Below are 23,928 nucleotides of genomic sequence, written 5' to 3' on the forward strand. Positions count from 1 at the left end.
ATAGTATATTACAGCGATACTTCCCCAGAGTCAGATGAACTTGTGGATACCATTTTTATGTCTCTGTGTCCAGTATGAAGGAAGTTAAGAAGTAGTGATGCGGGCCAATGCTAACTAGCGTTAGCACAATTAATGGAAATCTATGGGTATATGCTAGCATGCTAATTGCCAAAATCCCAAAGTATCCCTTTAACCATTCTATCATACATTTATAGTGATACTATTAATTAACAATAGGCCTATATAATAAAACAATAGTTAATAAACACTCATGGCCACTGTTTAGACAAAGCCTTTATTACTGGTACCAGGGGCAAAATTGAGGTTCTCTGATTCAAAACAGTTAACTTTCAGGCATTGGTCCTAAAGAACATTGTGACTCACTGGGAGGTGATGAAATACAAAGATCTTTCAAAACAACTGTGCTCGTTTTGAAGTTCTCCATCCCTTGTCAGGTAGGAAAAGGACCAGTTGATTTGTTTAACAGTAGTTCCGCTTACAATGCTATGTACAATTGATAGTCCTCAAATAAAATAGTCATTTGCAAATACCTAAAATTACACAGGTTTAAAATAAATGGTACAAAAAATGTAAACAAATTGAACACACACATCAACACAAGCATACATTCAAAGATGTAATAAAAAAAACTTCGCATTTAGAATATAATCACTAAATATGAATACTCCATAAATGGCAGTAGCCTGCCCCGTTACCTCCATAACGATCTTATTATCAAATATTTGATACACATTTATTTTTGTAAGAAAGCTCTGTCATAAGATTGCTTTAAAGTACCATCATGAGTTAATCTATTTTGTTTTACTAAAATACCTGTAAGGTATACACCCACATCTAAAGTAGAACTGGTGTTTTAAGGTTGGAGCTTTATAAGGCTACTCATTGGTGGGGGTTATCTTTTTGAGGAGGTGGGGTAGAGAAGCACGGCGCTAAACGTCGAGAGGACCTCTGTGTTCTCTGAGATAGCAAGTTTGCCTGCGGTCATGACTAAACCTGCCCTGTCCCCACGCTTCAGAGTGAGAACCAGGCTCAGGGAGGCTGAGCCTCCGCAGTCACAGCTAGTGGAGCTAGCCCCACCTCCGCCACCATTAGCAGGAAGGTAACCAGCCGTGTCCAGCCTCTGGATGCTGTGGTTGGACACAGAGAGCACTGCCTCCACCCTGGCACCTCTCTGGGCTGTCAGCACAGCACTCAGCAGGTAATGGCCCTCCATGGGAACATTGAAGATGCCTGGAAGAGTAGGAAGAAATAAGGGAGGGCAAATATTAAAGAGGCAACATCAGTCAACGACAAGGGGGCACTCATGTTAGCTGCATGAGGGACACATACAAAAGTTGACAAATCTTGGACTTATAGTCTTGATTATTTGGGTAGGTTGCGGTTTCCATTTAGGTTAGTGTGGTATCTGTGTGTGATTGGGACAGTGTTGTAGTAGTTACCTGTGTGAGGGTTGTAGTGTCCTCCATCGTTCACCAACACCTTGTTGAAGCGGATGATGCCCACCTCACCAGGGAAGGGCAAGAGGTTGAGACCAGCCGAGAAGGACACCCGCTCACCTGACACACAGAGATACAGGGTTAAAGTTCAACCCTAAGTGTCTTCAGAAAGTATTCATACCCCTTGACTTTTTCAAACGTGTTACAGCCTGAATTTAAAATCTATTACATTGAGATTGTTTGTCACTGCCCTATACAAACAATACTCCATGTCAAAGTGGAATTATGTTTTTCAATTGTTTTTGCAAATGAAATAAAATGCAAAGCTAAAATGTATTGAGTCAATAAGTATTCAACCCCTTTTGTTATGGCAAGCCTAAATAAGTTATGTAATAAGTTCCATGGACTCACTCTGTGTGCAATGATAGTGTTTAACATGATTTTTGAATGACTACCTTATCTCTGTACCCCACACATACAATTATCTGTAAGGTCCCTCAGTCCAGCACTGAATTTCAAACACAGATTCAACCACAAAAACTAGGGAGGTTTTCCAATGCCTCGCAAAGAATGGCACCAATTGGTAGATGGGTAAAAAAAAACAGATATTCAATATCCCTTTGAGCATGGTGAAGTTATTAATTACACTGTGTATCAATACACCCAGTCACTACAAAGATACAGGCGGCTTTCCAAACTCAGTTGCAGGATAGTAAGGAAACCGCTCAGGGAATTCACCATGAGGCCAATGATGACTTTAAAACAGTTACAGAGTTTAACGGCTGTGATGATAGAAGAAAATGGAGGATGGATCAATAACATTGACAGAGTAAAAAGAAGGGAGCCTGTACAGAATACAAATATTCCAAAACATGCATTCTGTTTGCAACAAGGCACTAAAATGGCGCAGCGGTCTAAGGCACTACAATTCAGTGCTTGAGGTGTCACTACAGATACCCTGGTTCGAATCCAGGCTGTATCACAACCGGCCGTGATTGGGAGTCCCATAGGGCGGGCACAATTGGCCCAGCGTCGTCCGGGTTTGGCCGGTGTAGGCCGTCAATGTAAATGCCAGCAGCATACCACCCTGCATACCACTGCTGGCTTGCTTCTGAAGCTAAGCAGGGTTGGTCCTGGTCAGTCCCTGGATGGGAGACCAGATGCTGCTGGAAGTGGTGTTGGAGGGCCAGTAGGAGGCACTCCTTCCTCTGGTCTAAAAAATATCCCAATGCCCCAGGGCACTGATTGGGGACACTGCCCTGTGTAGGGTGCCGTCTTTCGGATGGGACGTTAAACGGGTGTCCTGACTCTCTGAGGTCATTAAAGATCCCATGGCACTTATCGTAAGAGTAGGGGTGTTAACCCCGGTGTCCTGGCTAAATTCTCAATCTGGCCCTCAAACCATCATGGTCACCTAATAATCCCCAGTTTACAATTGGCTCATTCATCCCCCTCCTCTCCCCTGTAACTACTCCCCAGGTCGTTGCTGCAAATGAGAACGTGTTCTCAGTCAACTTACCTGGTAAAATAACGGTAAAATAAAAGAAATAAATAAATAAAAAATAAGAATTTGTTCTTAACTGACTTGCCTAGTTAAATAAAGGTTGGAAAAAAATAAAGTAATACTGGAAAAATATGTTTTATTTTGTCCTGAATACAAAGTGTTATGTTTGGGGCAAATCCAATTCAACAAATAACTGGGTACCACTCTCCATATTTTTAAGCATAGTGGTGGCTGCATCATGTTATGCTTGTAATCATTTTTCAGGATAAAAAAGAAACGTAATGGAGCTAAGCACAGGCAAAATCCTTGAGGAAAACCTGGTTCAGTCGGCTTTCCACCAGACAATGGGAGATGAATTCACCTTTCAGCAGGACAATAACCTAAAACACAAGGCCAAATCTACACTAGAGTTGCTTACCAAGAAGACAGTGAATGTTCCTGAGTGGCCGAGTTACAGTTTTGACTTAAATCTGATTAAAAAGCTATGGCAATACCTAAAAATGGTTGTCTAGCAATGCCAGAGGTTGAAGAAATTTGAAAAGAACGGGCAAATGTTGCACAATCCAGGAGTGGAAAGCTCCTAGAGACTTACCCAGTAAGGTTCACAGCTGTAATCGCTGCCAAAGGTAATTGATTATAACATGTATTGACTCAGGGGTGTGAATACTGATTTAATCAAGATATATTATATTTATTTTTTGTGAATTTTTTACAAATGTAAAAATGTTCCTTCTGCCATGACATTTTCTTTAGATCGTTGCCAAAAACATGTCAATTAAATCCATTTGAATCCCACTTTGTAACAACAAAATGTGGAAAAAGTCAAGGGGAGTGAATACTTTCTAAAGAAACTGTAAGTCCCATTGACACAGCTTGTCCCCAAATTTAGGACACACATTCTCACTCTCATTTAAAAAAAAAAATAATAATAATAAAGTGTTTATTACGACAGATACAGTAACTCTTGTTCATAACTGACTGGAATACTATGGCTTTAATCTTAAGAGACTAAATATCTTACCTGTTAAAGTTAAATACGGTTTTTGCAATGACGGTCTCAGGGGAATGTGGGCAACTGTTGAAAGAGGTTCATTTTCAGGAGACTCACAATTTTATATTCATAGTAAATTAAATCAAATGAGTCAAAATATCACTTACCAGAAATAACGGGCATATTAGGCTTTAAAGACCCTTTAGAGGGCGGGGAAGCTGTAAAATAATCAAGATACATTTCATGAGGTTTTGATAGAAGGTAATTCATCTTGCAACAACTCAAAAGTTTGGGGTCACTTAGAAATGTCCTTGTTTTTGAAAGAAAATCACATTTTTTGTCCTTTAAAATAACATCAAATTGATCAGAAATACAGTGTCGACATTGTTAATGTTGTAAATGACTATTGTAGCTGGAAACGGCTGATTTTGTAATATCTACATAGGCGTACTGAGGCCCATTAACAGCAACCATCACTCCTGTGTTCCAATGGCACGCTGTTTTAGCTAATTCAAGTTTATCATTTTAAAAGGCTAATTGATCATTAGAAAACCCTTTTGCAATTATGTTAGCACAGCTGAAAACTGTTGTTCTGATTTAAAGAAGCAATAAATCTGGCCTTCTTTAGACTAGTTGAGTATCTGGAGCATCAGCATTTGCGGGTTCGATTACATGCTCAAAATGGCCAGAAACAAAGAACTTTCTTCTGAAACTCGTCAGTCTATTCTTGTTCTGAGAAATGAAGGTTATTCCATATGAGAAACTGCTAAGAAACTGAAGATCTGGGACAATGCTGTGTACTACTCCCTTTGCAGAACAGCGCAAACTGGCTCTAACCAGAATAGAAAGAGGAGTGGGAGGCCCCTGTGCACAACTAAGCAAGTGAACAAGTACATTAGAGTGTCTAGTTTGAGAAACAGACGCCTCACAAGTCCTCAACTGGCAGCTTCATTAAATAATACCCGCAAAACACCAGTCTAAATGTTAACAGTGAAGAGGCAACTCTGGGATGCTGGCCAACTCCCGGAGTAGCCTCGTCACTGTTGACGTTGAGACTGGTGTTTTGCGGCTACTATTTAATGAAGCTGTCAGTTGAGGACTTGTGAGGTGTCTGTTTCTCAAACTAGACACTCTAATGTACTTGTCCACTTACTCAGTTGTGCACTGGGGCCTCCCACTCCTCTTTCTATTCTGGTTAGAGCCAGTTTGCACTGTTCTGTGAAGGGAGTAGTACACAGTGTTGTCCCATATCTTCAGTTTCTTGGCAATTTCTCGCATGTACGCCTTTGTAGATATTCAATTAAAAATCATCTGTTTCCAGCTACAATAGTCATTTACAACATTAACAATGTATTCTGTATCTACACTGTATTTCTGATCAATTTGATGTTGTTTCAACGGACAAAAAAATTAGCTTTTCTTTCAAAAACATGGGCATTTCTAAGTGACTCCAAACTTTTGAACGGTAGTGTACCTACTTGCGTGTGTGTAGGTGTGCACATGCATTTGTATTCTGTACGTGTTTTAGCCCCTCTCCCAGCTACCCCTATATCTCACCTGGGGCTCCAGCGAAGCCCTTGATGGGGGTCATGCTGCCGTCGGCCCCCTTGGGCGGTTTGGAAGAGATCATGATTCCGGGGGCTCCTGCCTCCCCAGTCTCTATCATATGTGGTGGTAGGGCCCCGTCTGGTATTGGCCCAATGGGCAGCACAGGGCCCTGAGAGACAGGCTTGGTCTTAGTGGGATTACCAGACTCCTCCACACCTCCATGAACACCTGAAAAGAGGGGGTAATGACAAGCCAGGGGTTAAAGAGAAAGAAAGGATGAAGGATAGAGCGAGGGATAAAACCCCGGACCAGTTGTGGAGAGGTCAACATGTGTTAACAAACCAGCTGGTGCCGTGACGACTCCTGACACTGACAGACAGTAGGACTCTACCAGTCTCACTGCCCCTTGTGTCAGCGTTAAGTTAGGGCCCAAAAACTACAATGAAGAAAAAGTGTCTGGTCAAAAGAGAGGCATCAGAGAATTCCTTTCAGACATTAAGGTCAAGCTTGCATTACTCTTAAACATGCTTTGTGCTTCTCGAGTGAAAGCTTTCACTTCACTTCCCAGTAAACCTCCCAGTAAAGTCACCCTCCCAGTAAAGTCTACCTCCCAGTATTGTCAACCTCCCAGTTAAAGCTGGTTTGTGGGGACTCACATTGAGTATGCAGGGGGCCCTAAGCAAGATTTGGTTAGGGGGTGGGGACCCCACCCACCTTGCGGGCAAAACATTTTAGTGGCCACCCTGTCTTGACGGCAGTAGGGCAATTTTGATTTTTTTCCCAGAAATTCCTTCTTGACCATGTGAAGTTTCATGTGCCTTAATTACAAACTTGCATTGGATCTGTAAATATGAATATAAAATGTTAAGTTATGAGCCTAGTTTAGCCAAGGAGAAAGAACTGAGCTACAGTGCCTTCTGAATGTTTTCAACCCCCTTCACTTTTTCCACATTTTGTTTAATTACAATGTGGGATTAAAATGGATTCCATTGTCATTTTTTGGCAACGATCTACACAAAATATGACTTTCAAGTCTTGCCATAGATTGTCAAGCCAAAACTGTAACTGGGCCACTCGGGAACATTCAATGTCGTCTTGGTAAGCAACTCCATCCAAAGTCTAATTAATAACTTCACCATGCTCAAAGGGATATTCAGTGTCTGCTTTTTTTTTTTTACCCATTTACCAATCGGTGCCCTTCTTTGCGAGGCATTGGAAAACCTCCCTGGCTTGAAAGTCACTACTCGACTAAGGGACCTTAAAGATAATTGTACAGTATGTGTGGGGTAAGGGGTGGGACAGTCATTAAAAAATTATGTTAACGACTATTATTCCATGCAATTTATGTGATTTGTTCAGCAAATGTTTTACTCCTGAATTTATTTCAGCTTGCCATAACAAAAGGGGTTGAATACTTATTGACTCAAGACATTTCAGCTTTTCATTTTTAATTCATTTGTATTATCACGGGATATTGTATGTAGATTAGTGAAACAAAATAGCAATTTTAACTATTTTAAATTCAGGCTGTAACACAAAATGTGGAAAAAGTCAAGGGGATTGAATACTTTCAACTCATTGAAAGACAGGATAATGGATGGGGTTGACCATGCGTTTACATGTTAATTCTTAAAGTGATGGGTGGCGCTAAGGCTTAAGAGGATGTGAACTATGCTCAATGGGTGTAAACAAAAAATATTTAAATTTCACTTAAATTTGACATAAGCCCCCATAGAGCAATCTGGTCACATATCTGAGTGAGAGTTTCCAACTAAATCAATAGGTGCACTCTGGAGGTCAGGGCCCCTGGGCACATGCCTGGTCAGTAATTCATCATGATTACAAGTTTTAGATAGCTGACTAGACTAAATTACCTAGCAAAAATAAAAAAATGTTTTTTGGTTGTAATGGCTTGTGAGTTTTTTCTTATTGGCCCATTTCCTGTACTTTTTATCTATAGTACATCTTCTCTTACACATTTAGGGGGAATTCCACTCTCTACCCTGAGTATTTTTAAGGTTTATTAGATGGGAATGATGGGGAGATAAATAGATGGGAGATGTAGTATACGGTGATTAAACCCTGGTCTCCAGTGGGGAGGCATTATGTTCTGTATGGGAGTGTTACCCACTCAACCACGGCTCTGCGCTCTCTTTCACCTTATTACTGTACTTTCTCTTGTCATTTTACATGAAAGAACAGTTATTATATAGAATGGTTCTCAATACGCCTGAGAGATTCTGATTGTCATTAAACAGCGAGTAATTCCCTGTCATCAGTGACCTAAACACCACACAGCAGACACATCCACTGTGACAGGAGTAAACTGTTTGTGCATTCCTGACAGCCAGAGCCGAGATGACTAAAACAAACTACACATGAGTTTATCAGATAATCATTAACCCTCTCAACATTGTTCTGGGGTGAAGTTTCCCCTAGCTACAGATCTAGGATCATTTTCCCTTCCCACAATCCTAACCTGAACCGTTAGTGGGGAATATGCAAAACGAACCCAAGATCAGTGTGTCTAGGCAGTGGCAACTTCACCCTACTTCTCATTATTCTCCTGAGCAGTCAATGAGATAACAGGCAACAGGTCCAAACTCTGTCTTCAGAGGGATTAAGCTGTACATGAAAGGCATACCTGCATACCAGGCAGCCTATCCCCCACCTCAGGCAACAGAGGTCAGTCGCTATAAAAGCCAGAACAACATGGTCTGGCTATTAAAACATTTATCTTGGATCAGCTTCCCCTCCCCCAATCCCAACCTTAACCATTAGTGGGGGGGTAAATGCTAAACTGACCCCGAATCAGTGTCTAGAGGCAACATCAGCCTACTCCCTAATAAACACTACACAGATAGGGGACTAGAAGCAATCCGTAAAATACCACAGGAAGGAAGACTGAGGCGGAACTTGTACATGTGTGTGTAATTTAGTGTGTGTGTGTGTTTAGTTTAGTTTGATTATGTGTAGCGGTCGGTTGGGCCTTGATGATTCTGACTGAAAGCCAATCTCAGCCTAAATCGCAGGGTAATGATTAAAGGATGGAGCTCTAATGTGTGCATGCGCTATGATTAAAGAGGTGGATGTAAACAATTGCAGCTGGGGGCCCCTGGCTTTAACTGTGGACCTGGAGGGAGTGTTACAGTGTATCCAAGAAATCCTACACTCATATATATGCCATTCAGCAGACGCTTTTATCCAAATCGATTTACAGTCATGCATCCCGGGAATCGAACCCACCACCCCTGGGGTTACAAGTGCCATGTTCTACCAACTGAGCTAGAAAGGACCACGGACTTACAGCCAGCCACTCCCCTCCACCAGTCTGAGGATATATAAGAATCCCTGTGATATCCCATGTTCCGTACCACATCAGTTTAGTCTACTTTCAGGGGGAAAATAGATAATTGAAAATCTTCATATGAAGAAAAATATATATATATATACACGTTTTTTTTTACTCAGTCGGGGTCTCAACTTACTCTTGCGAGTTGGAATAGCAGAATACACAAGGTGCAATTTTTCCAATGTCATGTCAGTCACCGATAGTCTGTCAATTCCATGCCAGCTAACATTTTTTAGAATGCCAAGTTAGTTTAGTGGCCAGCTATCTAAACTTGTTATCATGGTCAAATTACCGGCTATGGGGCCCCCATTGATTTTGTCAGTCTCACTCAGACATCATATGAAAAACGGCAAACATTATCCTACAACACATGGCAAAATGTGTAGAATTGCACGAAATTAACTCTAAAACTGGATGTGGTTATGGATGTGGTTATGCAGACCCGCAAGAAACTGTGGCTCATCGATGAGTTCAGATTTTCTGGGGCCCCCACCCCCATCAAAATAAAAAAAGGGCTAGATGGTGGTTTTATCAAGAGAATAAAGTAACATGTTTTATTGCAGTGGGAGCTCAGAGATTGACTGTGCTGTGCAGTGCAGTATCAGGTCCGAGCTTGTCTCTGGACTATTTACCTTTGGCCAAAGCACATAGGAACCTGGTCAAAAGTAGTGCACTATAATGGGGAATAGTGTGCCATTTGGAACACTCATGCCGTCCTGCCAGGGTCACGCTTGGCATGTGTGTCTGTAACCCTACAACCTTGGTTATCTGTCAGAGGGTCATTGACCTGAACAATATGGCCACTGAGGCAGTGGAAGAGGCAGAAAAGCATGCTAGCTTCTCTCTGTACTGCGCATAACTGAACTCTTAAGTGTTGCGTTGTCTGCAATGGACTTTCAGCAATGAAGAGTTAACAAGGGTGAGTATATTGCATGTGTGGTTCTCACAGGCAAACATGGGCATTCACACACGTACACACATGTACACACACACAATGCTAATCTCTGGGGAGTGATTGATAGGCTCAGGGGACACCACATTAGCCGCTTGGTTGTGACTAATGATTGGGGAAATTGCCCTAATTAAACTACACTTTTGATTAACCGAACGAAACATATTTTTTCCGAGCACGGGTGGAAAGTTTGGCCCTGTAAAATGTGTGTTTCACTTACAATAGGGGCGATTTCATGCCAGCATAGCCTGAAAATATTTGTCGTATCTCAGATTGTTTAGGCAATTTTCACATCGAAACTTAATTGGGAGGAAGGATGTTTGACATGCTTTTAAAATTTATATCACAAATTATTCCTGTGCTTGGCCCTCCTATGTTGAACATAATAAACGGCTTTCTATCCACCGAATGTGTACCAAACACACTAAAAGTGGCAGTAATAAAGCCTCTCTTGAAAAAGCCAAAACTTGACCCAGAAAATATAAAAAACTATCGGCCTATATCGAATCTTCCATTCCTCTCTAAAAGTTTAGAAAAAGCTGTTGCGCAGCAACTCACTGCCTTCCTGAAGACAAACAATGTATACGAAATGCTTCAGTCTGGCTTTAGACCCCATCGTAGCACTGAGACTGCACTTGTGGTGGTGGTAAATGAGCTTTTAATGGCGTCAGACCGAGGCTCTGCATCTGTCCTCGTGCTCCTAGACCTTAGTGCTGCTTTTGATACCATCGATCACCACATTCTTTTGGAGAGATTGGAAACCCAAATTGGTCTACACGGACAAGTTCTGGCCTGGTTTAGATCTTATCTGTCGGAAAGATATCAATTTGTCTCTGTGAATGGTTTGTCCTCTGACAAATCAACTGTAAATTTCGGTGTTCCTCAAGGTTCCGTTTTAGGACCACTATTGTTTTCACTATGTAATTTACCTCTTGGGGATGTCATTCGAAAACATAATGTTAACTTTCACTGCTATGCGGATGACACACAGCTGTACATTTAAATGAAGCATGGTGAAGCCCCAAAATTGCCCTCGCTAGAAGCCTGTGTTTCGGACATAAGGAAGTGGATGGCTGCAAACGTTCTACTTTTAAACTCGGACAAAACAGAGATGCTTGTTCTAGGTCCCAAGAAACAAAGAGATCTTCTGTTGAATCTGACAATTAATCTTGATGGAGGTACAGTCGTCTCAAATAAAACTGTGAAGGACCTCGGCGTTACTCTGGACCCTGATCTCTCTTTTGATGAACATATCAAGACTGTTTCAAGGACAGTTTCTTTGCATCTACGTAACATTGCAAGAATCTGAAACTTTCTGTCCAAAAATGATGCAGAAAAATTAATCCATGCTTTTGTTACTTCTAGGTTAGTCTACTGCAATACTCTATCCGGGTAGCCGGAAAGTAAAGCACTAAATAAACTTCAGTTAGTGCTAAATACAGCTGCTAGAATCCTGATAGAACCAAAAAATGTGATCATATTATTCCAGTGCTAGCTGGCTTCCTGTTAAGGCAAGGGCTGATTTCAAGGTTTTACTGCTAACCTACAAAGCATTACATGGGCTTGCTCCTACCTATCTTTCTGATTTGGTCCTGCCGTACATACCTACACGTACGCTACGGTCACAAGACGCAGGCCTCCTAATTATCCCTAGAATTTCTAAGAAAACAGCTGGTGGCAGGGCTTTCTCCTATAGAGCTCAATTTTTATGGAATGGTCTGCCTACCCATGTGAGAGAAGCAGACTCGGTCTCAACCTTAAAGTCTTTACTGAAGACTCATCTCTTCAGTAGGTCATATGATTGAGTATAGTCTGGCCCAGGAGTGTGAAGGTGAACGGAAAGGCTCTGGAGCAACGAACCGCCCTTGCTGTCTCTGCCTGGCCGGTTCCCCTCTCTCCACTGGGATTCTCTGCCTCTAACCCTATTACATGGGCTGAGTCACTGGCTTACTGGTGCTCTTCCATGCCGTCCCTAGGAGGGGTGCGTCACTTGAGTGGGTTGAGTCGCTGACGTGGTCTTCCTGTCTGGGTTGCCCCCCCCCCCTTGGGTTGTGCTGTGGCGTAGATCTTTGTGGGCTATACTCGGCCTTGTCTCAGGATGGTAAGTTGGTGGTTGAAGATATCCCTCTAGTGGTGTGGGGGCTGTGCTTTGGCAAAGTGGGTGGGGTTATATCCTGCCTGTTTGGCCCTGTCCGGAGGTATCATCGGATGGGGCCACAGTGTCTCCTGACCCCTCCTGTCTCAGCCTCCAGTATTTATGCTGCAGTAGTTTATGTGTCGGGGGGCTAGGGTCAGTCTGTTATATCTGGAGTATTTCTCCTGTCTTATCCGGTGTCCTGTGTGATTTTAAGTATGCTCTCTCTAATTCTCTCTTTCTCTCTTTCTTTCTTTCTTTCTCTCTCTCGGAGGACCTGAGCCCTAGGACCATGCCTCAGGACTACCTGGCATGATGACTCCTTGCTGTCCCCAGTCCATCTGGCCGTGCTGCTGCTCCAGTTTCAACTGTTCTGCCTGTGGCTATGGAACCCTGACCTGTTCACAGGACGTGCTACCTGTCCCAGACCTGCTGTTTTCAACTCTCTTGAGACAGCAGGAGCGGTAGAGATACTCTCAATGATCGGCTATGAAAAGCCAACTGACATTTACTCCTGAGGTGCTGAACTACTGTGATTATTATTATTTGGCCATGCTGGTCATTTATGAACATTTGAACATCTTGGCCATGTTCTGTTATAATCTCCACCCGGCACAGCCAGAAGAGGATTGGTCACCCCTCATAGTGGTGAGGGGTGGTTCCTCTCTAGGTTTCTTCCTAGGTTTTGGCCTTTCTAGGGAGTTTTTCCTAGCCACCGTGCTTCTACACCTGCATTGCTTGCTGTTTGGGGTTTTAGGCTGGGTTTCTGTACAGCACTTTGATATATCAGCTGATGTAAGAAGGGCTATATAAATAAATTTGATTTGATTTGAGAATACCATGATGAAAGCGGCCATTTTAGACCCTTTTAGAACTATACATGCCTCCTGTAAGATCCTATTATCCGTACATGATACAGACAACATCTTGGTGTTATTATACTCCTAATAGTGTGCTCTAAATTTCATAATTATTTTCAAAAAAATATGGCTTGTGATACAAATGTAAAAAGCATGTCATACTTCCTTCCTCCCAGGGAAGTTTCTATGTGAGAAATGCTAGAGTAATCTGAGATACCAAAATAATGTTCCAGCTACACTGGCGTGGAATCGCCCGATAGAGCACCACACCAGTGAACACAAACATAAATACCCCAGACAAATCTGTTAGCAGTTTTAGACTTGTGATTTTCAGACCGGTCTTCAAGCCAAGCTAAATCTGGCGCTTGTCAAGCCGGGAGTGTCAGTCAGTGAGCAGCCAAACACCATTTTAGGAAAATCTCATGTTTCCTTTCAGCAATCAAGATATCTATTATCTAAACCATTGAGGAAAGTTGAGGGTCCCAATTCATGTCCCCCCCATTCAGCTCTTACTCAGTCTCTGAGTTTAGGAGGAAGGGTGTGTATGACGTCATGGCAGCACATGTGGCTCAGGGGATAGCCTTGACTGTGGATGCGTCCCAAATGGCACCCTATTCCTTATGTAGTGCCCTACTTTTGACCAGTGTCCATAGGGCTCCCCAGAAGGCTCTGGTCAAAAGTAGTGCACTATATACGGGATAAGGTTCCATTTGGGATGCAGACTGTGTTTATTTAAAGAGAGACTGGGCCAGGCCAGTCAACAAAACCAGAGAAAGAGGAGGCAGGGAGACATGGATAGATGGAGAAAGAGAGAGGGAAAATAAGGGCACTGAGGGGGAAGAGTAAGGATAAAGGAGGGTGTGATGTCATATCAACCCAGTAGCGCCTGGTCTGAACCCGGTCCACTCTGCTCTCGAATAACAAACCTTCTTATTGGTTCCTATAAGTGGACAATTGATAAGCCAGTGACAGAGGTCCCTATAAATGGACAGCACTTTCCACTTCCTGATAAGTAGCGATAGTCTGCTGTGCACGCTAAAGACCAGTCCAAGACAAAAGAGGAGCAGTGGGCCAAGTATGAGCCAAAGATATCCCAATGTGATCCATGGTAAAGCAGCATCCAGTCAGGAACATGTGACAAGCGAAATGCCCTCTAAGGGCCAACATCGAAACATTCCAGCTGACAGAATAATGATTTTAAATATAAGTTATTACTATAATAACAAGTGAAGGGCGGGGTACTGACACTTCATTTCCCAGAGTCTCCGTGTGCATGCTTCGCACACGGGTTGAAACAGTGACTCCGTTCCCAAGTCTCTCCTTGTGGCTTCACAGCCAGGATCAGGCCCCTTCCCCATTGGACTCCCAGACCAGAACACGCAGAGCTGCTCTGTAAACCAGTGAGTCATACAGAGCTGGATTCAGAAGAAGAGGCACAACCCTCATAAATGTTATGGAGTGTGCTTCCAGCTCCCTTATTCCCAGCTGTAGGACTCATCGGAGTCCGGTTGAGTTCGCCTGGGCCCATGTTTACACGAGTTATCTGCAGTGACCAAGGATATAGGGGTTCTGAACTCACAGATGACCATGGAACAGCAAGGCAAGTCTTAACAAAAATATAGTTATTACAGAGTATAGGTCTTCACGGGTTCCAAAAAGTTGAACCCGGACAGACCCGAGGGCAATCAGACCAGATTGGACCAGTGACAAATAAATTACGTTTATCAGCCAAGTTGTTCTTCTGGTTAATGAATAGGTCTTTATATGTTGGCTAAATCTTCTATAAGTCAATAAATGCACCTTATTAGCGTACAATAAACATGCAGAGATGTGGTCACATAGACCCGATGACAATCAAACAGGAAACAAACTGGACCAGAGGGACAAAATAGAATGTTGGGCCCGGGTCGGGTATATCGGGTCCAACTGGACCTGTGAAGACCTCTACTACAGAGATAAGGAGCACGCCTACACACGTTAATAATCCCTTAAAGCCCAAGCATTGCTCAACACAAACCGAGTCTATTTAAAATGACCATGTGTGTTCAATCAGTGCTGCCTCTGAGTTAAAACCCAGGGAGATTGAAATCCAGCTTCCCGTAGCCCTTAGTTCTCACAAAGAAACTAGCTAGGTTTACATTCAATTTGCGACAGATTTTCATGAAAATATTTTAAAACCTGCACAAAACAATATGTACATTTTCCCACCAGGGGTGTTTCCATCAAACCGGCTAGTTGTGGATAAAAAACTGTGCGTCATGACGTAACGCACATAAAAAGCACTTAGTCATCTAACTTTTTATTTAAAAATAATAATAACAAAGTTCCATGTGTTTCCATCCTATTTTTTATTTCTGTCGATGGTTTTGGCACAAAGTCTGTGATAAACAACGAGGGGTCGGCGGAGGGGCACATAGATTTTGTAGTAATGTTCGAATCACTCAAATATCACATTAATACACATACACATGGCAAAATGTATATAATTGCAAGAAAATTTGCTTTAAAACGGCAAAATGTTCACTGCACCCCATGACAACATGTGTAAAATTGCAGGAAATACACTGTAAACCTTCAAAATGTTTCTCTCTGCCAACAAGAGGGGTGTGAACAGTTTGGGTCATGAACAGTGCTTGTACCAATAGAAGTAGATGTGGTGGCATGCATGCAGGGGATGTAAAGTTTACCAACAAATTTACTATTTCCATCAGGCCTGTCGTGACATTTTTTGTCCGACATACATAAAAAGGTTGGATGGAAACCTGGTTAGAGACATACACTAACAGGTCCTACATTAAATACACATTGCTAAGCACGATTTAAATCAACAACCTTAAGCACCCCAAATGGGCTCCAGCTGCAGCTCTGTGGTTTACCTTACTAGCACCATTTGATTGTAATTTCCAGTTTCTGCTACTGGAACACCTTGATGATATATACTGTGGTGTAACCAGTAGGAAACTAACTTAGCAGGAGAGCGCTGACACGGGGGAAGTGTAGGTTTAAGAACAAATGAGAGGTATAACCTGGATAATTGGAATAATCGTGCACATTTTAAGCAAGCAAAGTGGTCAATCTTATTTCATCTTTAGCCTAATAAGCTGTGCATGATTTTCCAAGTTGCAGTGGGAGGACCACACAACAAAGCATCGCGACTGCAAGTGTACTTCGACATAATGGTTATTGTGACTCCTGTTTGCCACATCTTCAATTTAAGCCTAGAAGACGGTGTGTCCCCTCAGACATAGAGGGAGGCAAAGGTCATTCCACTACCCCAGAATATCAGAGCACACTATTAATGGTTAAAACAGCCAAACAATCAGTTTGTTTCAAATTTTGGGAAAACATTTGTTCAAATACAAAGTTATTTTACAGAAAACAAATTAACAACAGACTTTCAACATGCTTATAAAGAAGGGCACTCCACATGCTTGGCACTGACACAAATGACTGATGATTGGCTGAAAGAAATTGATAGTAAGAAGACTGGGAGCTGTTTTGTTAGACTTCAGTGCAGCTTTTGATGTCATTGATCATAACCTATTGCTGCAAAAACTTAGGTGTTTGCATCATCTGCCTTATTATGGATTGAGAGTTACCTATTTAATAGAACACAGAGGGTTTTCGTTATTGGAAGCCTCTCTCATGCAAATTTGGTTGAGTGTGGTGTACCGCAGGGCAGCCAACTAGGGCCATTATTGTTTTCTGTTTTTACAAGTGACCTTCCACTGACTTTGAATAAAGCCTGTGTGTCCATGTATGCTGACTACTCAACAGTATACACGTCGGCTGCAACAGTAAAATAACTGACACCCTTAACATAGAGCTCCAGTCCGTTTTAGAATGGGTAACTAAGCAATAGGCTGGTGCGAAATATTTAAAAAAACATACTTTTTGGGACAAATCACTCACTCAACGCTAAACCTCGTTTAGATCTATTATTGGATGTGGCTATTGAGCAAGTAGAAGAGACTAAACTTCTGGGTGTAACCCTAGATAGCAAGCAGTCATGGTCAAAAGATAGATTGACTGCATCACTATTGGTCTTACTGCAAAGGTGTTGATGTGTTAAAGGTACTGTCTGTTCATGCAGTTGGCACACAGTTCGGACACTCATCGGTACAACACAAGACATGCAACCAGAGGTCTCTTCCCAGTTCCCAGGTCCAGAACAGAGGCTGGGAAATGCACAGTATTAAATAGAGCCATAAATGCATGGAACTCTGCCACCCCAGGTAACTCAAGCCAGCAATAAAACCAGTTAAAAAAACTGATTAAAGAACACCTTACTGCAGAAAGGGGACTGTGAATAGACACATCCATTTGATGTATCTTGTTTTGTAATTTGCACTGTATTATGTATTATACCTAGATATTGTGTGTATGTACTGATATGTAGGCTATGTGTGACGTTTTAAATGTATTTCAGTCCTTGACTAATAATGTTCTGTACTTGGTAGTATGCCATGTTTCATGTGGACCCCAGGAAGAGTAGCTGGTGCTTTTGCAGCGGCTAATGGGGATCCTAATAAATACCAAATCTCTGTGTCAAGTCTTACCAGTGTTCTCAGGACTGGTGGTTAGATGATGGAGGTCCTGGGTGAAGACTGAGAAGTGGTCCTGGAGGTTCTGATATGTTCCTTTCAGTCCTTCGATGTCCTTGGTGTGGGCAAGCAGGGTGTCGTTGATCTCGCTGACACAGTTCCACAGGCCGGTCACGTGCTTGTTCAGCCCCTCCTTGATCCTGTGCAGGCTGCTGGAGATGGGCTCCAGCCTGCCGCACATGTTATCCAAGCTGGCAACCCGGCCATCTACAGTTGTAACGTCCAGAGCTACACCCTCGGTCCTGTTCCTGCAGTGGTCTGCCTCGGCCCTCACCTCCTGTCCCAGTTCCTCCAGCCGGGCCCTTAGCTCCTCTCTCTGGGCCAGGTGGAGCTCCAGCAGGTCCCTGGCATCCTGGACCGGCCCTACGCTGCTCTGGCAACAGGTGTTCAGTTGCTGGAGCTCCAGGGACTGCCGGCTGAGAGATACACCCAGGGCCGATAGAGAGCCCTCTTGTCCTCCAATACGCTCGCTGAGAGCTCCTAGCTCTCCCCGCACATCTTTAAGATGAGCACTGAGAGAGACACCCAAGTCTGACAGAGAGCCCTCCTGCACTCCAATACGCCCACTGAGAGCTTGAAGCGCTTCTTCCACACCTGCAAGACTGGCACTGTGGTTCAGAAGCTGTCCTTGGAGCTCCAGGGACTGCTGGCTGAGAGAGAGCCCCAGGGCCGACAGGAAGCTCTCCTGTCCTCCCATACGTCCTTTCAGAGCCCATAGCTCTTCCTGCGTATCTGTAAGACTGGCGGTATGGTTCAGGAGCTGCCCTTGGACAAACTCCTCCATGTCTCCAAGACTAGCTGAGTAGCCTTTCATGCTAGACTGCATGGTGTCTAGGCTGGTTTTGTAGACCTGGAGGTTATCTTGAATGCTCTCTATGGCCAGTTGGTCAGACTTGCACTCTGTAGAGCACAGTTGGTCATGGGCATTGAATCTGTCCTCCAGAACCTGAACGCTGGTCTTGTGAGAGGTCACCTCACCCTGCAGTGCTTCCAGCCCAGCCTGAGGCCTAGATAGGGGGCTGCTTATCTCCACCAGTAGACTGGTGACCCGGTCCTCCATGGAGCTCATCCTGTCCTCAATGGCCTTCTTCAGGTTTGTAGCCTCCTCTGCCCACTCTCTCCTCAGTTTATCTTCTAGGAAGAGGCTGTGCACTTCCCCACTCCTCTCTGACATGTTTAGACGGGCCTCCAGCTCTTCCACATGGGGCAGGAGTGGGTCAGGCTCAGGCTTCTTCTCTAGGCTGGACTGGAGTTTCAGCTGGGCCTCAGAGACACGGAACAGCTCCTTCTGCAGCTCCTGCAGACCTGGTGGGGTTCCGTCTCCCCTAAGCAGACCAGGCAGCTCATTCTTGAGGTCCTGGATCTCCTTGCGGAGGTCCATCTCCTTGGACTCGAGGAGCTCGGTCAGGCTGAGGTAGCTGTTCTCCTGGAACTCAGACTGCTCCTGCACTGACAGAATCTTATAGTCACACGAGTTCTTCAAGTCCGACATCTTGATCTCCATGCCCTCCATCATCTCGTCCCTTAGGGCGTGGAACTTTGCATCCACGTAGGCGCGCAGGGCCGCGTCATTGGCTGGGGGAGCCGGAGGGTGTGTGGCCAGAGGGGCCTGTGTGGCCTCCATTAGCAGACGTAGCTGTCCGTCATGGTGGTTGACCCTGGCCTGGAGGTCATCAAGGGTGTTGCTCTTGGTGTTGAGGGTGTCTGCGAGGTTGTTGATCTTGTTTGTGAACTCGTCCATGTCCACCGTTTTGTACTCCTTTTCCAGGGAGAGGTCCTGCAGAAGCATGCTCTGCTGCTCGCCACGCACGCTTTCCGGCTGCCGCAGGTTATTGAGCAGCGTGACCAGCATCTTGCTGGCGTCCTCCTGCAGATCCACCCTCAGGTTGGCAGACAGGCTGGTCATGGCTGCCTGCATGTCCAGGACCTGCTGTGACAGACGCTGCACCTCCTCCTCCATCTGCTGTGTTGTTTGACTACCTCCCTGGCTCGCCACCTGGCCACTCGCCCCCCCCTGGCCTGTCTGACCTCCTGGCTGCCGCTCTGCCCCCCAGGGGTGGCCACTCTGACCCCACGCCTGCTGCCCCCGACCTACAGAGGGAAAATCCGATGGTAAGGATAAGTCCTCTTTTCTACTAGGGAACCTACATTTATTATTGTGGGTTAAATCTATGCTTTACTTTACTACAGTAGTAGAGTAGTGAAAAACATTCCTGAACTAATCATCTGACCAGACTAGCATACTAGTAATGTATGGGTTGTGGGCCAGGTATGTCTCTCTAAAAGGTGAGGTAGATTTAAGCAGCTCTCTTACCCTGTGTCTCTGCGATGTGTCCAGGGGCAGGAGACGGGTTGGACCGAGGCCCCAGGACTGTCTGACGGGATGGGACACCTTTCAGGTCTTTGCAGTCATGACCCTGGTACCCTGGACAGCACCTCCACTCCAGCTCTGTCACCAGCTTATAGCCAACCTTATACATGGGGCGGAATTGGGTCCGATACCTGGAAAAGGGAAAAGGTAATACGGTAGAGAAAGAGATTACCTAAATGTGCATTCACATTTTCTACAATGGGGAGATTGTTTTGACTTTAAACTTGTCTGTCAGTCCTCACAAATGATGAATGATGATGATATTCAAATGTAGAAACAGATTTAATCAATCAATCTAACCATATGACCATTGGGAACACAGCTCAAAAGGAAAAACTCACAACAAGACAATCTAGCAATTATGTTCACAACATAAAACCCCCTCAATGTTATTCTCCACTGAGCTTCTGCTTTCAAAGTTTCAATGCACATTTCCTAAATGTGAGTAATGTGAGCAATGCTTTGCCAAGTTACAACTACGCTTGAGCAGTGACCCCTCTCAGGAGAACAGTACAGGCCTTGGAATCCCAGCAATAAAGATCTGTTTATGACAACAGCCTCCAGATGGGCTAGCTAGCCAGTCACACTCCTAATGTATCATGCACTCCTTTTAACGCTGCTTAATGTTTTCCACCATTTACACCCTGTCAAATGTGGAGCCACGCTTCGTCACTGGCCCCAGGACATGTTTCCCAACACGATGCTCAATAATAACACATGAAAGCAGCCAACCCAGGGAGAAATGTGTCAGATGCCTCTGACTGATGTTGCACGGGGGGGGGGGGGGGGGCTGTGTGCGTAACTGTGACATACATGTGTGTCAATACAAAGCAGATGATTATTTACTGTTTAGCTAAATAAATTGCCTTTTCATCATAGCTGCACAATCTTTAATTCCCCTCATCTTCCATAAGGCTCAATGGGATCATGGACATGTTTCTTGTCCCAGACAGATCAGTCAATCAAATTCACTGGTTCGTCATAAACATCTAAATCACTTGGAGATGATCTGTCATAAATATGGAATAATCTGAGGATCTGAAAGGGTGAATGCAGATTACAGAATGATAATGGGACAGGTATGCCCAGAGGGTAACTACACCTACTCAGTGCTTGTGACTGACCTAACAGTGGGTGTGTGCAAATATCACTGAGACATACCCTTTGCTGCTGTAGTACAGTGATAATCTAGCTGATGGAGATCATGAATACAGTAGCCTACATTAACAGCTGACCAGTTATTTTCTTTGCTGATATTATAAAGCACTTTACACGAGTTTATTCAGAATGCCAATAAACAATGCAATCATGTAATGGTGTTTTAAATACTAGGCAGAGGATGGGACCATGGTCATGGATCCTCAACATTATTGGTTGATATGTGGAAATATTCTTAACATTCAAAGTAATCAATAGTGTTCAAAGTCAACTTTCTTTAATGATGTTGAGTCACTGCTGTAACACCGCTCTCAAGACCAATAAAAATAGCAGCACTCCACCCTCTCGAGCGAGCCTCTTGGGCCACTTACATCACTTGTTGCGCGCAGTTGGGTTGATGCATCTGGCAAGGCGCAGACTCCGGCTGCACAAAGCTCTCGGTGCCACCCACGACCGCATAGCTCACGTTCTTGTGCACGACGTATGCACACCAGTTTCTGAAAAATGTAATTATTGAGTCACACAAAATGACAAAAACAATTCAGCCTATGAAAGAGTAATGGTGAAGTCCTTGAAGTAAAATAATCTAATCATTATATAGGCCTACCATAAATGTGTTGATTTCATTATTCTATTAAATTGCAGTGACATTTTTATTGAACTTTTTTGTTGTTGTGCCATTGGCCTATTTTAAAAACAAAACACATGTGTAAGCCCATAAGTATGTGCTTTTTTTTGTTCTAATTTCAATGAAAAATAAATCAATATATATTTCAGCATAGGCCTACAGTAAGAATAAAAAGTCATAAAAAATGTAAATACTCTAGACAATTTAGACTATTGGAGTCTCCAATAATATAACCATCCATTATCAGTCAAAACTATAGACAAATATCTCTGATTATACATACAGTACAAACAACTATGAAAACTTGACTCACTTATTCCTCTGTCGTTGTTCTGAGCCAGAGTATGCGCTTCCCTGGAACATGTTATACCGTGACGGCGTTCCATAGATCAATGGAAAGGTGAGCAATAAGGGTAATAAGGCACTTTTTAGGACGAATCCGGTGTTTAGGCACTTCATTTTAATACAACGAAAAAAAGTAGACAAATATTAAACATGTAAGCATTGAGGTTGGACGTTTAGGTCCCTCTCCTAGCAGCAGCTCGAAAGGCTGATAATGCAAACTTTCTTCCAGGGTATAGCAGCCTGTGACGTGACGTTCTGGGTACAGCGAACCCCCTCCACCAGCGCTCCTCACTCCCAGAGAGTAAAATGCGCTCCCAGTAGAACAGCGATTCAATCCTGTTTCGTAGTTTCCTCACTCATCTGCTTTACTTTGTTCGGGGATCATGTGCCCTGCCTCTTTGAACAATACTTGAATGTGGTTGACTGCATGCATGCAACTCTAGTGACAAAGTTCCAAAGGAACGCTTTCATATCCAGCCCACTTGATAATACAATACAGTGCTTTACACCAGGGTTTCCCAAACTCGGTTCTGGACCCCCCCGCCTTGCAAACATGTGAAAGTGTCAGACTAGCATCACTTTATTGTAAGTGATACATCTTGTAGCAAACATGTTTTATTGATAGGCAGGTGTCATATGACCATCACCTTCAGATCGGCGGGGACACTGACTAAAGTACTACTCATACAAAACTTTGAACAAAACCTAAAGACACTTTTTAGAATATATGCCAAATGATTGAGTGTGCATTGAAATGAGATCCTAGTGTTATAGATACATTTGATTGAGTGTCATTTTAGAGGTACATTTAACGGAATAAAAAAAAGTTGGCGCACACCAAGAAAAAAATATTTTATGTGTAGGTGCTAACAGTGAAAAAACTATAAACTAAAGAAATAGTCACACACTCCATATAAAGTATTATAAATTGATATATTCTCTCTCCAGCTTATCAGCGTACAGCCAATATGTTCCCACTGTTGATACTTATGCATTATGGTTGAACCAAAAGATTACATGTAACAAAACAAAATGAAATAACAATTAAATATGTGAAATCATTTTTTAAATTCTATGTTGATGATAATATTAAATTATGTTTCCATATGATAAAAGCCTAATAAAAATAAATGTCCTCTCACTGTCAACTGCGTTTTTCCCCCAGTAAACTTAACATGTGTAAATATTTGTATGAACATAAGATTCAACAACTGAGACAAACTGAACAAGTTCCACAGACATGTTACTAACAGAAATGTAATAATGTGTCCCTGAACAAAGGGGGAGGGGGGGGTCAACATACAAAAGGAACAGTCAGTATCTGATGTGGCCACCAGCTGCATTAAGTACTGCAGTGCATCTCCTCATGGACTGCACCAGATTTGCCAGTTCTTGCTGTGAGATGTTACCCCACTCTCCCACCAAGGCACCTGCAAGTTCCCGGACATTTCTGGGGGGGGAATGGCCCTAGCCAATGGGATTGAGATCCGGGCTCTTCGCTGGCCATGGCAGAACACTGACATTCCTGTCTTGCAGGAAATCACACACAGAACGAGCAGTATGGCTGGTGGAATTGTCATACTGGAGGGTCATGTCAGGATGAGCCTGCAGGAAGGGTACCACATGAGGGAGGAGGATGTCTTCCCTGTAACGCACAGCATTAAGATTGCCTGCAATGACAAGCTCAGTCCGATGATGCTGTGACACACCGTCCCAGACCATGACGGACCCTCCACATCAAGTCCTGTACTCGAGTTGGATCGATGTAACGCTCATTCCTTCAACGATAAAACGCAAATCAGACCATCATCCCTGGTGAGATTTACCTGCAACCTGTCAGTAAATAGCACTTTTTGCTAGTCCTGTCTGGTCCAGCGAAGGTCGGTTTGTGCCCATAGGCGACGTTGTTGCCAGTGATGTCTAGTGAAGACCTGCCTACCAACAAGCCCTCATTCCAGCCCCTCTCAGCCTATTGCGGACAGTCTGAGCACTGGAGGGAGGGATTTTGCGTTCCTGGTGTAACT

General features: G+C 43.6%; 1 protein-coding gene across 1 annotated transcript; it reads right to left on the bottom strand.

Moving 5' to 3' along the window:
• Positions 1 to 281: 281 nt before the first annotated feature.
• LOC129859386 (EMILIN-2-like) lies at positions 282 to 22,386 on the bottom strand. The gene is made up of 9 exons (XM_055929113.1): positions 21,873 to 22,386; positions 21,303 to 21,428; positions 19,717 to 19,904; positions 17,358 to 19,493; positions 5,510 to 5,728; positions 4,120 to 4,170; positions 3,983 to 4,036; positions 1,461 to 1,577; positions 282 to 1,251 (listed from the first exon to the last, which is right to left on the bottom strand). The coding sequence occupies exons 1-9, from the start codon at positions 22,016 to 22,018 to the stop codon at positions 914 to 916; spliced, it is 3,375 nt and encodes a 1,124-aa protein (XP_055785088.1). The 5' UTR covers positions 22,019 to 22,386; the 3' UTR covers positions 282 to 913.
• Positions 22,387 to 23,928: the final 1,542 nt, after the last annotated feature.

This window comes from Salvelinus fontinalis, chromosome 7, assembly GCF_029448725.1.
Source record: "Salvelinus fontinalis isolate EN_2023a chromosome 7, ASM2944872v1, whole genome shotgun sequence".
NCBI classification, from domain to species: domain Eukaryota; kingdom Metazoa; phylum Chordata; class Actinopteri; order Salmoniformes; family Salmonidae; genus Salvelinus; species Salvelinus fontinalis.